At 40.8% G+C, this 13,068-nt stretch overlaps 1 protein-coding gene and 1 long non-coding RNA gene across 5 annotated transcripts in view; both read right to left on the bottom strand.

Annotated features, from left to right (window-relative positions):
• Positions 1-13,037, bottom strand: part of LOC122240408 — a 79,044-nt gene extending 66,007 nt beyond the window's left edge. For all 4 annotated transcript variants that reach the window (XR_006220128.1, XR_006220127.1, XR_006220126.1 and 1 more), the window contains exons 1-2: positions 12,556-13,037; positions 10,130-10,271 (exon numbers count right to left, since the gene is read on the bottom strand). This is a non-coding gene — a long non-coding RNA (uncharacterized LOC122240408). The remainder of the gene's footprint in view (positions 1-10,129; positions 10,272-12,555) is intronic.
• CCER1 (coiled-coil glutamate rich protein 1) lies at positions 10,767-12,609 on the bottom strand. Its single transcript, XM_042992882.1, has one exon. It carries the CDS (start codon positions 12,183-12,185, stop codon positions 10,917-10,919), a length of 1,269 nt encoding a protein of 422 aa, XP_042848816.1. The 5' UTR covers positions 12,186-12,609; the 3' UTR covers positions 10,767-10,916.
• Positions 13,038-13,068: the final 31 nt, after the last annotated feature.

Raw genomic sequence — 13,068 nt, forward strand, 5'->3', positions numbered from 1 at the left:
TTTTTGGCTAATTGGATTCCTCTGGATTATCAGTTTTCAATGTGTCAAGAATTATGGAGTAGGTAAGAATATAAATAAGGAAAAAACAACTTCATAGACTATTTGAAGAAGTTTTATTGTCCTGTGTTTACCCTTGTTAGATCTGTTGCCTATTAACTCATCAGTCTTCCCCAATAAATGCTAAGCCCCCTGGAGGCAGAGACTATTTTTTATATGCAGTCATTCCTAGAGTGCCATTTGGTCAGTGTCTGTTCTGATTAATTGATATCCATAGTACAAGTGGTTAAATATTTTGAATATAACCCTTAACTGTATCTATAGCACTTAGAGTAGTCCCTGACATTTGGGAAGAACACAAAACACAATGGGTGAGTGAATGAATGAATGGCATCCCAAATTGGACCTACCGTCTGTTTTAAGTGTATGTTTATTGAATGTATCTCTCCTCCCCACCACACACAAAACCCTTAATTAAGTAATCTGTAGAAGGTCTGATTAACACTTGTAAGGCAAAGACAAACATAAGTCATTCCTATCCTTTTTTAGATTATCACTAGCCTAAGCATAATGGCATACCAAAGGGAACTATTTTGTCATATGAAATTATAAATGCGTATATGTGTATATATGTATACATATACATATACATAATATCTTATATACATATTACAGTATACATATTATAGTATGAATTTACATATAATATATATTTATATATTTGCATATATATATAATTTTAGGAGCGGGTAGTATATTTGATAATGGAATAGAAAAGATTCTTAGGTACATCAAGATGAATCATAAATTAATCTACCTGGATAGGTAAACTTGACACTTGATCATTGCCTAGGAAAACTATTTAAATTACTGGGCAGCTTACATGTAACATACCTAATATATATTAAATTCAGTGAGCACTGATTTTCTTCTATTTGCAAAGTAGCTGTTATGAGTCTAAACTTTAGTGTTCTATAGTTTTTGTAGAACCATGGTTAAGGAAGATGAACAACCTAAATGCTGAAAATTTCTGTGTTCTAAAACACACTTGACTTCAAGGATTTCAGTAAAATATGTGTGATTCTGTCTTGTGTATGTAGTCTAGACCAATCAGCTTTCTCCCTCCAGCCTCTATCAGCAATGCATCGCCACATTTTGGGAAAAATTTATTGTATTGTATTGTATTGTATTGTATTGTATTGTATTGTATTGTATTGTATTTTTCAGAGAGAGACAGAGGGCAAGTGGAAGAGGGGCAAAGAGAGAGGGAGACAGAATTTGAAGCAGGCTCCAGGCTCTGAGCTGTCAGTGTAGAGCCCAACGCAGGGCTTGAACTCACAGACTGTGAGATCATGCCTTGAGCCTAAATCAGATGCCCAACCGACTGAGCCACCCAGGTGCCCCAATGCATCACCACACTTAATCCCCTTCAAATCTTAATGCTGTTCTGCTTCTATGGACTCTCTTTTCCTCCAAGTCAACAGCTTTGCTACAAAGCAGGACAAACTAATCAATTGTTTGATCAATTGATTACTGGACAAACTGATCAATGCTAATACAGTCATTGGGCTTATTCATTGTCAACTCTCTCCTGATAAATGCAGAATCTAGTAGATGGTTTATAAATACATAAATAAATAAAAAATGTCTTAAAGGAGTGGTGAGGCTTAAGGTAGGAAGCTTAAGCTAGAAAAATCATAAACATACCATTGACCAGTGGAAACTATTTTGAAAAAAGAATTTTAACGTACACCAAAATTTAAACTCCCTGTCTCTTGTCATATTTATGACTGGGTCTTATGGTAATGAGTGACAGAGGAATTGTAACATCTTACACAGCATTATTCCTAGCTAAATCCTTCTTTTCTTTCTTTTTTTTAAATGTTTGTTTATTTTTGAGAGACAGAGAGAAGAGCACGAGCGAGATGGGGGCTGTGGTCAGAGAGAGGAAGACACAGAATCCAAGCAGCCTCCAGGCTCTGAGCTGTCAGCACAGAGCCCGACACGGGGCTCGAACTCACGGACCGTGAGATCATGACCTGAGCCGAAGTCGGACGCCCAAATGACTGAGCCACCCAGGCGCCCCAAGTCCGTATTTTCTATTAATTTCATCCACATTTCCTGTTTAAATTCTTGCCTCCTCTCATTCCTGATGCTTTCCTTATGGTGATACTTACTCAGCTCTTACATTTGGACACTTCATTATACCCAAAGCTTTCAACTGACCTCCTGATATTGGCTACTGCCTGTATTTTTTACACCGTATTCTATATTTTTCCTTAACCGTGGCTGCCATGTGGCAGCTCTTGGGCTCCTCCCCTGCCAGCAGCCAGCAATTTTCCATTTCCACCCACTTCCATTAGTGACAGCTGATTTCTAATTTAGAGAATGAAGAATTCTGCAATCAGAACGTGTTTTATACTTTCACCTTAAGAAGAAAGGGGAAAGGGGCCAGGAAACGGCTCTAATGATGTGAGGGTTCTAGCACAATTTTGCACACTGTTTCTTTTCTCTCTTTAAAAACTTCTCCTCCCATAAATAATTTATCACAGAACCTTTGGACATCAATTACTGAGACTCAGCATTTTTCCAGGACAGTATTCCAATATGCAGTATGACTGCAGAAGTTTGACTTTGAATATCCACTCTGAGTTATGTCCTTGACTAATCTGAGCTGAATTTAAAATTTCATCACACTCCCCTCCATTTCATGGAGTAGAGCAACGATACAAGGAAACAGACTGTGTGGCTTCCAACTTCAGTCACTTGTTAGCTTTGCGACCTTGAGTAAGTTCTTCAGTAGCTGTCAGCTTCAGCTTTCTCCCTGGGAAACTAAACCTATACTCAGGGCACAGGTCCTGGAACAGGGTAGGGACTCAGCCAATGTTAAGTTGAAACGTGGCAAAAAATAAGTATTTAAATTTCCAAACCTATTTAAATTGTAGAATGATAATTGAACTTAAAATGTATTTTCAGGTGCACTTGAAGAGGAAGATCGTTGCTGTGGGCATTATCTAGGTGGCTCATATTCATGATTCTGTGGGCCTAGCAAGCCTGAGTTAAGAGCTTCCTTGTGATTAAAGGACTTTGTGTTCAGTCCCTATACAGGTCTGTTTTGTCCACAAGGATGTGCCTAGTGTATAACACAGAGCTCAGGGTGCGAGAGATGTTGTGCATCTGAAAGTGGTTTTAGTACACTCATCATGAATAAGTCACTGTGCTTCCCTATGAGAGCTACCTAATGATCACAGCTCGTTTCATACATTTCGTTTCATTTTTTCAGAATAACTATTTTCAGAATATTAAAAACATTTATTGAGGGCTTTTTATATATAAGAGTCTGTATTGAAATAGAAAATCAGTTCCTTGCCCTGAGGGATTTTCTAGCCGGAGGAGAACCACAGAAAACTAGCTATAATTTTCAAAGGATAATGGAATTCTCGGTGAATTGAGTACCTGCTCTTTCCAGAGGTGCTCGGAGCAACTGATGCAAGTGTTACTAAGAAAGTTGTATACGTGGAAACTGCTTCTCAGGCTAAGGCAGAGCCAATCCTTAGCACTGACTTATGCTCCCAGTAGAAGTGGTTAAGCAGCTGGAAAGAGCTGGAAATGGGACAGTAATAAAAATATTAATTATCCTCCGGATGCCAGACGAACAAATAAGCAGGGTTGTCTCTTTCCCTGACAAGTTGTGCTCTAAGGAGTGGCTGTGATCATTAATAAATGAAATGACGCTCAAGTCCCAGGAGGTAATTGACGATCACAAGTCCTGCATTTAAAACTAGGCCAAAATAATGTACCACTGCATGTCAGAGAAGTGGAATTAAAATAAAAACTTAAATTTTAGGAAAAACAATATAAAAATAAAATAAATAAAACTAGGCCAATGGGCACATAGTTTTATTTTTCAGGATTAAAGTATTAAGCATTATTTACTTTAGCAACTGGGAGTTAAAATTTAAGCATCGAAAAATAAATTCAAAATTTGTTAATTGTCTTCTCTGCTGTTGGTTTTAAGTCAAAACAAATATACTGTCAAAAATACATTGCTTGTATTAATTAGGGGTGTAAATCTCAAAAGGAATTCAAAATAGATTTATTATAGTAATATCTTTAGAGAAACTTATTATCAGTATAAAATTGAAGTATAAAAATAATAATCCATGGAAATCCGAGAATCTTTTGGGTCTGTTTTCCTTCTTTCTTTTACAGTTTGATAGTTTGTGTTTATGGCTTAGTTTCATAGGTCAAAAAGATGCTGTTGTTAAACACCAAGACAGTTGGCAACACGTTCAAATAAATGATACAGACATCTTAATCAAGTCCTTGGGCCAGCATCTTTAAAATGTTCATTTTCTATGTATTAATATAGTATGTGTACCAGAAAAATGCATCTGTGAATACAACAGGAACGCCATGATCATTAGTTTACATCTAAATGTCCAACCTTTGCCACTAGGTGGCACCCTATATATTAATAGTTGCAGAGCATATGTCCCGCGTCTGAAGGCAAAGTTGAGAGTATGTAAAAGAAAGGTAAGTTAGTTTAGCTTCGTTTTGTATTTAAATATTTGTGCTGGTATATACCTTGAGGTGATGGGTTTATTGCAGGAAATAACGTGGAATTCACAAATTTTTTTTCAGAAAGGGAAAACATTATTTTTTTTAAAAGAATAAATAAAAGATGAACATTGACTTTGGAAAATCCACTGGGGGTGGGAAGATGTACATCCACTTAGTCCTGACCTCAGCTTGTCATTTTATATTATCTCTCAGCTCAGTGGAATGTTACAATTGAAAGAAAGTTACAACAACAACAAAATATCCAATTACAGATACCAGCATTATAATTTTGCTTTTGGTAGTGCTATTAATAGTAAATGTCGTACGAAGTCTAATTTAATAGTGAGTTTTGTCAGAACCGGTAAATTAAATTAACATCAGTAAAAGGTCTTGAATTACTAAAAGTGACGTGCTAAACTTTTAAATCTCTTCACAGGAGAGAATACTCAAATATTTCATGATAATAGAAGTATCAACCGTTATAAAAAAGTCCAAATGCCACATGAAAACTACAGAAGATGCTAATATTAATAGTTTCTCTTTAGGAGTAACATAAGACAGAACCTTCAATAATGTTATAGTGTTATGAATGATATCCAGTATCTTAATACACCTACAAAATTACCTACAATTTTTGTGAATATTTTTCTATCATGAAAACATTGATTTCAATTATAGATGAGAAGCAATACAGTCACTAAAACTAAATTTTCTCAGTGAGGTGTTTTTTTCCCATCAAATATGTGTATATTGACACACACATATATAAAATTATTAACCAAAGTGACCGTCATCATATGACTTACATAAGCTGTTAAACTAGTAGTAAGAATTATAACAGAGACAGGAATATTAGTATCTCTTCCTTAGGTGCCATTATTATCAACCCCACGTCGAAGACAATATAATATTTTGTACTCTCCTTGGAACTCAGGTCAAGGTTATTAAAGGAAATTTTGTTCCTACCCAAGGTGTCTTAAATAAGACAATAGAGAGATATGTTCCAATAATACAGTGGGCCTATAACTTTAAACTCCAAACAGAGGACATGAGTCCTGAAACATTCTACTTCTTTGCATTTCAGGCCCTTCATCTGTATAAGGAAAATAAAGCATTAGTTCACACCGTGGCTATGTATTTCAATGTGATAATACATCTTAAGCATCTTGCATATGCTGGGGCGCCTGGGTGGCTTAGTTGGTTAAGTGTCCGACTTCGGCTCACGTCATGATCTCACTGTTTGTGAGTTCGGGCCTTTCATCAGGCTCTGTGCTGACAGCTCAGAGCCTGGAGCCTGTTTCAGATTCTGTGTCTCCCTCTCTCTCTCTTGCCCTCCTCTGTCTCTGTCTCTCAAAAATAAATACACATTACAAAATTTAAAAAAAAAATCTTGCATATGCTTACATGTTTTTTGAAGTATTAAGATCTCTGTTCTGAATAGTGTATGTTTTCCACATAGGTGGCTTGTAGCAGGTATTTAATATTTATTGGAGTTTTCACTGTCTTAGGTGTAGCATAAGACAGAACCTTCTTCTTTAAGCATTACTATGCATGTGTTTTGATTTTGAAAAAGATACATTGCCTCTATGAAAAAAGAATGATCCTGACTGGGGTGGGTAGTTCTTAGCACTAGCCATTAGGGTATTAATGTCAGCCATAAGAAGGAAAGAAACATCACTGACCTGGCATTAGGGGGAGATGATAAAGAACAGAAACTTCTAGCTATTTGATTTTCGTAGTCCTGCACAACAGTAAGTACAGCTCAAAGTATGTATCTGATTACAATTATCCATGGGGAAACAAGGTAGTTAGTGAATCATTTTGTTACTTACCATGTGGGGTTTTACATTTACAGTTGCTCTGATTACTAACAAGTGACTTTTAGATACCCCAGGATATGTCGATGGTCTCATCTGTGCATTTATTAAATACTTAGTATTATAAGTAGTAGATATTGGATATCACTGTTCTGAGTGTTTGGTATGTATTGACCCATTTAACCTTCATAATCCCATTTAATCTCGTGAGGCAGATACTACAGATGAGGAGAGTGAGAAGCCAAAATTTCAGTAACATGCCTGAGGTCACACAAGTAGTAAATAATAGAAGTTTTGAAGCTACAAAGTGCAGCCTTGATCATTAAATTCCCTTGAGGACTCTCCAATGGCACAAGCCCCTCAACCACAAAGCTTCTAGGCCTTCACTGTGCAGGCATATCGTTTAAAGATCGTGCTACAAAGCAGATTCTAACTCAAAAGGTTTGGGTGGAGGCTGGGCATCGATAGTTCTAGCAAGACCACAGGTGGACCCAATGCTGTGTGGTCCATGGACTACACTTTCAATAGCAAGGCACCAAAGCACTACATTTGCACACTATTTTACCAGGAGCCAAAACCGAATTTCAAGGGCAGATTCGTTCATTCTTAGTTTAGTGATAACAACTAAAATATCTAGATATCTCAGTCCAACAGAACTGCAGTGAGATGACACTTCATGAGCCTAGTTAATGAACGTAAACTGATCTCATGTTCAGAAATCGACATGATTTTTATGATTAGATGTAGGTTAGCGTCTAATTAATGGTGATGCAGTCTACACTGTACTTCTTAAATATTGGGTTATTTGATCTCCACAGTAGACTTGAGCAGTAATGGAGTATGACAAGTACCTTTGAGGAAACAGACCCAAGGAAAGTGGCTACTTAGGCACTCTTAGGCAGCAGTGACCACACGCAAAGGCCCAAACTCTTCTCTTCCCTCAACTGACCTTGATGTCTGGCCATGTTCCATTCACTGATTAAATGTAAATAGATGCAAATACAGAGTAAATGGATACAGAACAACGATAGTACCTGAAACAGGTAAGAGGCAGCCACATTCTGATTTTGCTTTAAATACACAGATAACCAAGGCCAAAGGAATTTGGAGGCATGAATATTGAGTAATTTTCTATTGTTATTCCATTAATATAAATGTAGCTAAATATGAACAACATAGCTGCATATGTAATTTTCTTATGCTGTTAAAATCAAAATTAAAGCTGTTTTCTTAGTCCTATTCACTCCCTTGCCCCGAGACCACCTATGAGATGATATTTGTATTATTTCCTTCCCAGACTCTGTAGGTTTGGTGTCGCCATCAGGAAACTGGTTATTTCACCTTTTGTGTTAATTGTAATGGAACTAAATCTGTTGGAATTACTTTTTTCATAAGCAGATGTTAAAAATTTTATGAAACCATACTCAGAATTCAGAGTTGATCTCTAAATGTCAAACGTATTTACCATCCTTAGAAGACTAATATTTTCACAGAAAAAAAAATCCCTTTGAGTTACTCTGGAGATGAAGTAATGAAGATAAATCAAGAAATGCTGTCAGTCACTAGGAAAGGAAAATACCGGAATCTCTATATTTAAAAACACTTGCGAAAAGACAGCAAAGATTCTTATCAAGCCTAGGCCTTCTAAACATATCTGCGATTTATAATGTTATCTTTCTTATCATTGGCAAAGGAAATAATACCTCCACTCTTGAGAGAATTGACTAAATGGCACCTCTTTATCGCCGTGTTCACGCATCGAGTTTGAAACGACTTTAAGAATGATAGACTTACTTTGGAAAATTGTATTTTCTTCGAGTGTACACTTAACTCTAAAACTAAAGACTAGATTTATTCTGAGTTCTTACTGATATTACTGAATCATCAAGTTGTACTGAACAAGCTGCGTAGAGGTTCTCCATGAGAATTGAGAACTACAGTGCTCCAAGCATGCTAAGCAACAACCCCTAGGATCCTGTCATTACATGGGAGTGGATGGGGAGAAGTCTGAGAAATGTAATGGTGGGGTATACTGGGGGCGGGGGGACTATCCCTCTTTCCTCCCAGCATGATTTAGTTATTTCATATTAGCCTTTAGGATTAGAAAAGGGGCCATCACAACCTGGCTAATAAAACAAGAGTTCCCATAGAGAATCATCAGGTACTAATCATTTTCGTCATTAATTTTTGCTGGTGTCTATTTCAGAAGATATGGGTTGCACAGAAATTAATAGATAACATAGCTTCTGCCTACCTCTGTCACTGTTCATTGGCTGCTCCTTCGGGACATTCTCGTATTTCTGTCCTCAGTCCCTTAAAGGCACCAGGCTCCTCCCAGCTCTCTGCCTTTACACTCACGGTTCCCTCTGCCCACAGTAAACATCCCCTTGGAAACCCCTGTGATACATACTTTGCTAGTGATGCATTTCCTTGGCATTGCTTGAAGAGTGACTAATTTGTCTAACTCCTCATTTAATGTGTCTTTTCTCCTAAACCATAAGCAACACGAGAGTACTGATTTTGTTTATTCACCATTGTATCCTTATCAGGATTTACATTGCTTGGCCCCTAGGAGTGTTTTGAACAAAAGTTTGCGAAGTGGAGGAAATTCTTGAGGTTTACATCCTTCACAATGGCTAACGAAGAATGCCGCGCCTGTGGAGCCAATTATGTGTTAAATTTTTTAACGTAAAAGTAGAATCTTTTGTAATAATAAACTGATAATTGTCCAGATGTGATAATGAAGAAATGAAATCCTAAATCCTCAATGAGAACGTATTTATGACCCAGTGAATATTGTAATGTCTTGGACAAAGTATTCTATGAGCTTTGATTTGCAAGAATTTGTGGGTCAGTATCAGGAGCAGAACTCTTGATTTCCCCCTACAAATACATATTAGAATAGTAACAGTAATATGGCTGGCTGGCTATTTTTAAACTCCTTTATAGGTCACTCAGAAGCTGTATCTTGTGAAAAGTAATGATTTTTTAGAGTATTATTAAATGTTTGGTTATTCATTGCTACAGTTTGGAGGGTTGTCATTTTAAGATTCCTATAGTGTGTCGTTTCTTCTGTTCATCCTGTTGACAGCTGAAGTATTGCTGAATAGATTTCTGACATTAAATAATAAGTGAAAAGCCGAGGACTATCATTTAACACTTCAATTACTTTATTTTTCAAGAGCTTAAGCTTATCCCCCCCCAAAGCTATGTATGCTGGGATATGAGTAAAATTCAACATCCATGTAAGATACCACCATACAGTCTTCTCTTCATCAAATAAATACTAAATTGTGGTTCAAACTGGAGGTATAGTTTGTAAAAAAAAAAAATGTCATTTTCGAGAAAGCAGGTTCAAATTCTTCATCTAGGGATATTCTGGAATATGCCATCGGTGGAACCTTTTATTAAGTTATTGGAATTAAGTGCCCAGAAGGAAATGTGTTACTACTTCCTAAAAATGTTTGAATAAAAGCTATTACTCTGAATAATGTATTCTCTCCAGGTAATTGCTTAGACCTTAAAAAACTAGCTCATGTAGGCTTGCACTTACTCATCTTTGTTTTCCTGTCCTTTGTAAGGAAGACAAACTGGGAAAGAAATAAAACATTCCACCCCCAATAGGCCAATAATCCTTTAAAAAAATCCATTGTGCAAAAACTATTTTTTCTGGTTCCTGTGAACTTATGACAAGGAATATATCCAGGAACAAGGCTTCAAAACCTAAGCTATGTTCCATTGCTGGCCGTTACCTTGGATTTTAACTAGATGTACAAGTTGACTTCTGACCATGGGGAATCCTCTCCATGCATGGATTTATGGATTGTTGAGGCCATGGCAGATAACCAGTTCCACAGAAGCAACTCCATGTTCTTCTGAGGAAGATCCATAGCGCTGCGGAACAAGGAATATAAATGAGCGATGCCACAAGACACTGCAAATGGGGTCATCAAAATACAACCCTCAAAAATGAACTCTGAAGGTGGAGAATCTACAAGGAAAAATATTTTTTGAAATATAGACATTTTTAAATGGTTTCAGTATTAAGAGCACTGATAGACGTCACTAGCCATGGCATGTGCTTCTTAAACATGTAACAGCCAAAATATCTGTTGATTCCAAGTTTATTAAGTAAACAGTTGAATAAATTTGTTAAAAAAAAAACCTTTCAGCATTGCCAGAATTAAGAAAAAAGAAAGAAAGAAAGAAAGAAAGAAAGAAAGAAAGAAAGAAAAAGAAAGAAAGAAAGAAACCTCCAGTGTCTAGAAAGGAAAACACCAAAAGAAACTATTCAAACTGCAGTAATAAAATATTTGGCCTTTAATCATTTCCAATTAAATTATATTTGAAAGCTCCCCTCCCCCACCCAGAGTCATACACAAACACACCAATTTTTAAATGTTTTATAATGGTCAAAGGAGGGCTTTACATAGATATGTTTATTAATGGAACCCACTTTTTAAATTAGGTTTTAATAAGTTACTAATGCAGTTTAGCCTCAAATCAGTTCCATCTCATTCTCAATCCCTTTCCTGATGTCTAACAGTTAATGTCGTCTAACATGAAGAGAGCTTCCTGTGGCATTTTGGGAATTACCTGCGTGGGGCTTAAATAAGTACAGTTTATAAAGTTCTCTCTCTCTTCCTCAGCGCCCACTAGGAACGATAAAGGCATTTCCAGAGGTAAGTGATTCTCTTCCTCCCTCTGCTCCTCCCCTTCCACCCCTTCCTCCTCCTCTCCTATTTCCTCGTCTTCTTCCTCTTCCGCCTCTTCCTCCTCCTCTTCCTCCTCCTCCTCCTCTTCCTCTTCCTCCTCCCCCTCATCCACACAGTCCGCCTCTTGGACCTCCTCTTCGTCTTCGGCCTCTGCCTCCTCCTCCTCCTCCTCCTCCGCCTCCTCCTCCGCCTCCTCCTCCGCCTCCTCCTCCTCCTCGCTCTCCTCTTCCTTCCCGTCACACTCCTCCTCATCATACTCCTCATTTTTCTCCTCGTCGTCGTCCTCCTCCTCCCCCAGCTGTGCTGTCGGAGACTGGTCCGGAGGGAAGACCAGAGGCGGGTTCTGCGCAAAGCTGTACAAAGTTTCCCGCAGCTCCGCGGCTTCTTCGCCGCCGCTGGGGGGCGCGTCGTTCCAGGAGGGGCCCTCGGGGGAGGCCGGGCCGCGCGCCTGGGCCTGCTGCGCCCGCAGCGCCTCCTGCTGGCGCTCCAGCTTCTCCTGCTGCCGCATGTCCTCGTAGATCTGATTCATGATGAACTGGGTGGTGTTCCGCGGCGCCCGCATGCCGGGTGCCCGCCACCCGTACAGGTTGACCGGCCGGAGCAGCGTGCTCAGATCCACGGGCGGGCTCCTGGGGAAGGAGCGGCGAGGGTGGTGGCGCAGGCCGCGGCCCCTGCGGCCCCAGCGCTTCTTCCTGCCCGGGGGCCTGGCCCAGCGCGGGCTCCAGGGCCCGCGCCAGCAGGAGCAGCAGCAGAGGCAGAGCGGCTGCAGCCCGTACACCCGGATCACTTGCACTCGGCCTGGAGGCCTCCAGCATCCCTCTGGAGGTGGGCGCCAGGGCCCTCCCCAGCGCCCCCAGTTAGAGTACACCTCCCAGTGGGGCCGTCGGGGTGGTTGGAACCAGGGGCCCGGACCGTGCTGTTGCTTCCTGGGGGGCTCATACTCAGACTTGGGACCAGAGCGGTAGCGCCGCTTGTTTATTGGAGCGCCCCTGCGCCTTCGGTGCCAGGAAGACCAGGTGCCTAACGGGGCCGAGGATGCCCAGCCGCCGCCCAGGTTCAGAGGGTCCTCCCTTTTGTGGAGAGTCTGGGTCATCGTTCAGGGAGCTCCGGGAGGTCTAAATGGAAGCGTCCGGGTAGCAGTCAAGTTTGGCCAGATCCGAAGAGCTGAAGAGCCTCGTTAGTCCGCTCAGCACCACGTGCCTGCTCCTGGGATCACGCCTTTCTCTCCAAGAGGACTCCTCTTCTCCCTCTTCTCCGCTTGCTTGATCGCTCTTCCTTCGTAATCTCTTCGCACCCGAGTTGTCTTGCCCAGGTGTGTTGGGCGGGACTGGGGCTGGGTAAGGATGGTGGGGGAGGAAGGTGTTGGTGGGCGACGCACAGCGAGACCCGCTCCCGGGTCCCACACACACCCGCCTCGGCAGAGGCGCGGGCTGGGAACCGGGGAGGCAAGGGTTGCGCGTTACCTTGCAGCTCACTCCCAACCCAGGTGCTTCACCGTCGCAGTCCTGGTGGGACTGAGGGGCCGAGGGCAGAGGCAGCCTTTAAATACCGGCCGGAGCCGCCGCGTGCCCACCGCGTCCTTGGTTGCCCAGGGTGATAGCCAATTGGGGCCGAGGTCGTTCCCCTTGTGGTGGAGGGGGATTCCGGGTGGAACGAGGTGCCCTGTGAAGGTTCGCAGAGGGCTTGTGACGCAGTTTTTGAAGGAGGGAAAGAGGGCCCTAGGCTGGGGTTGTGCTCAACTCTGATAATATTTGATACCTTTGTACCTCCTGGACGTGGGAGCATATGGAAGCTGGACCGTTAGCTGAACCTCTTGGAAGGGGGGCAGGGGGGTGGGGGCTTGTACATTGGAAAACTTATAAAGGGAAAGTGCCTAGAGTCAGAAAACTGGGCCCCACTCCTTCCTTTATGGCCTGTGCACACTCTTCTAACTCTTGAGAGTTATAGTGCGTCATGTGGGAAAACACTACCACGAA

This window comes from Panthera tigris, chromosome B4 (assembly GCF_018350195.1).
Source record: "Panthera tigris isolate Pti1 chromosome B4, P.tigris_Pti1_mat1.1, whole genome shotgun sequence".
NCBI lineage: Eukaryota > Metazoa > Chordata > Mammalia > Carnivora > Felidae > Panthera > Panthera tigris.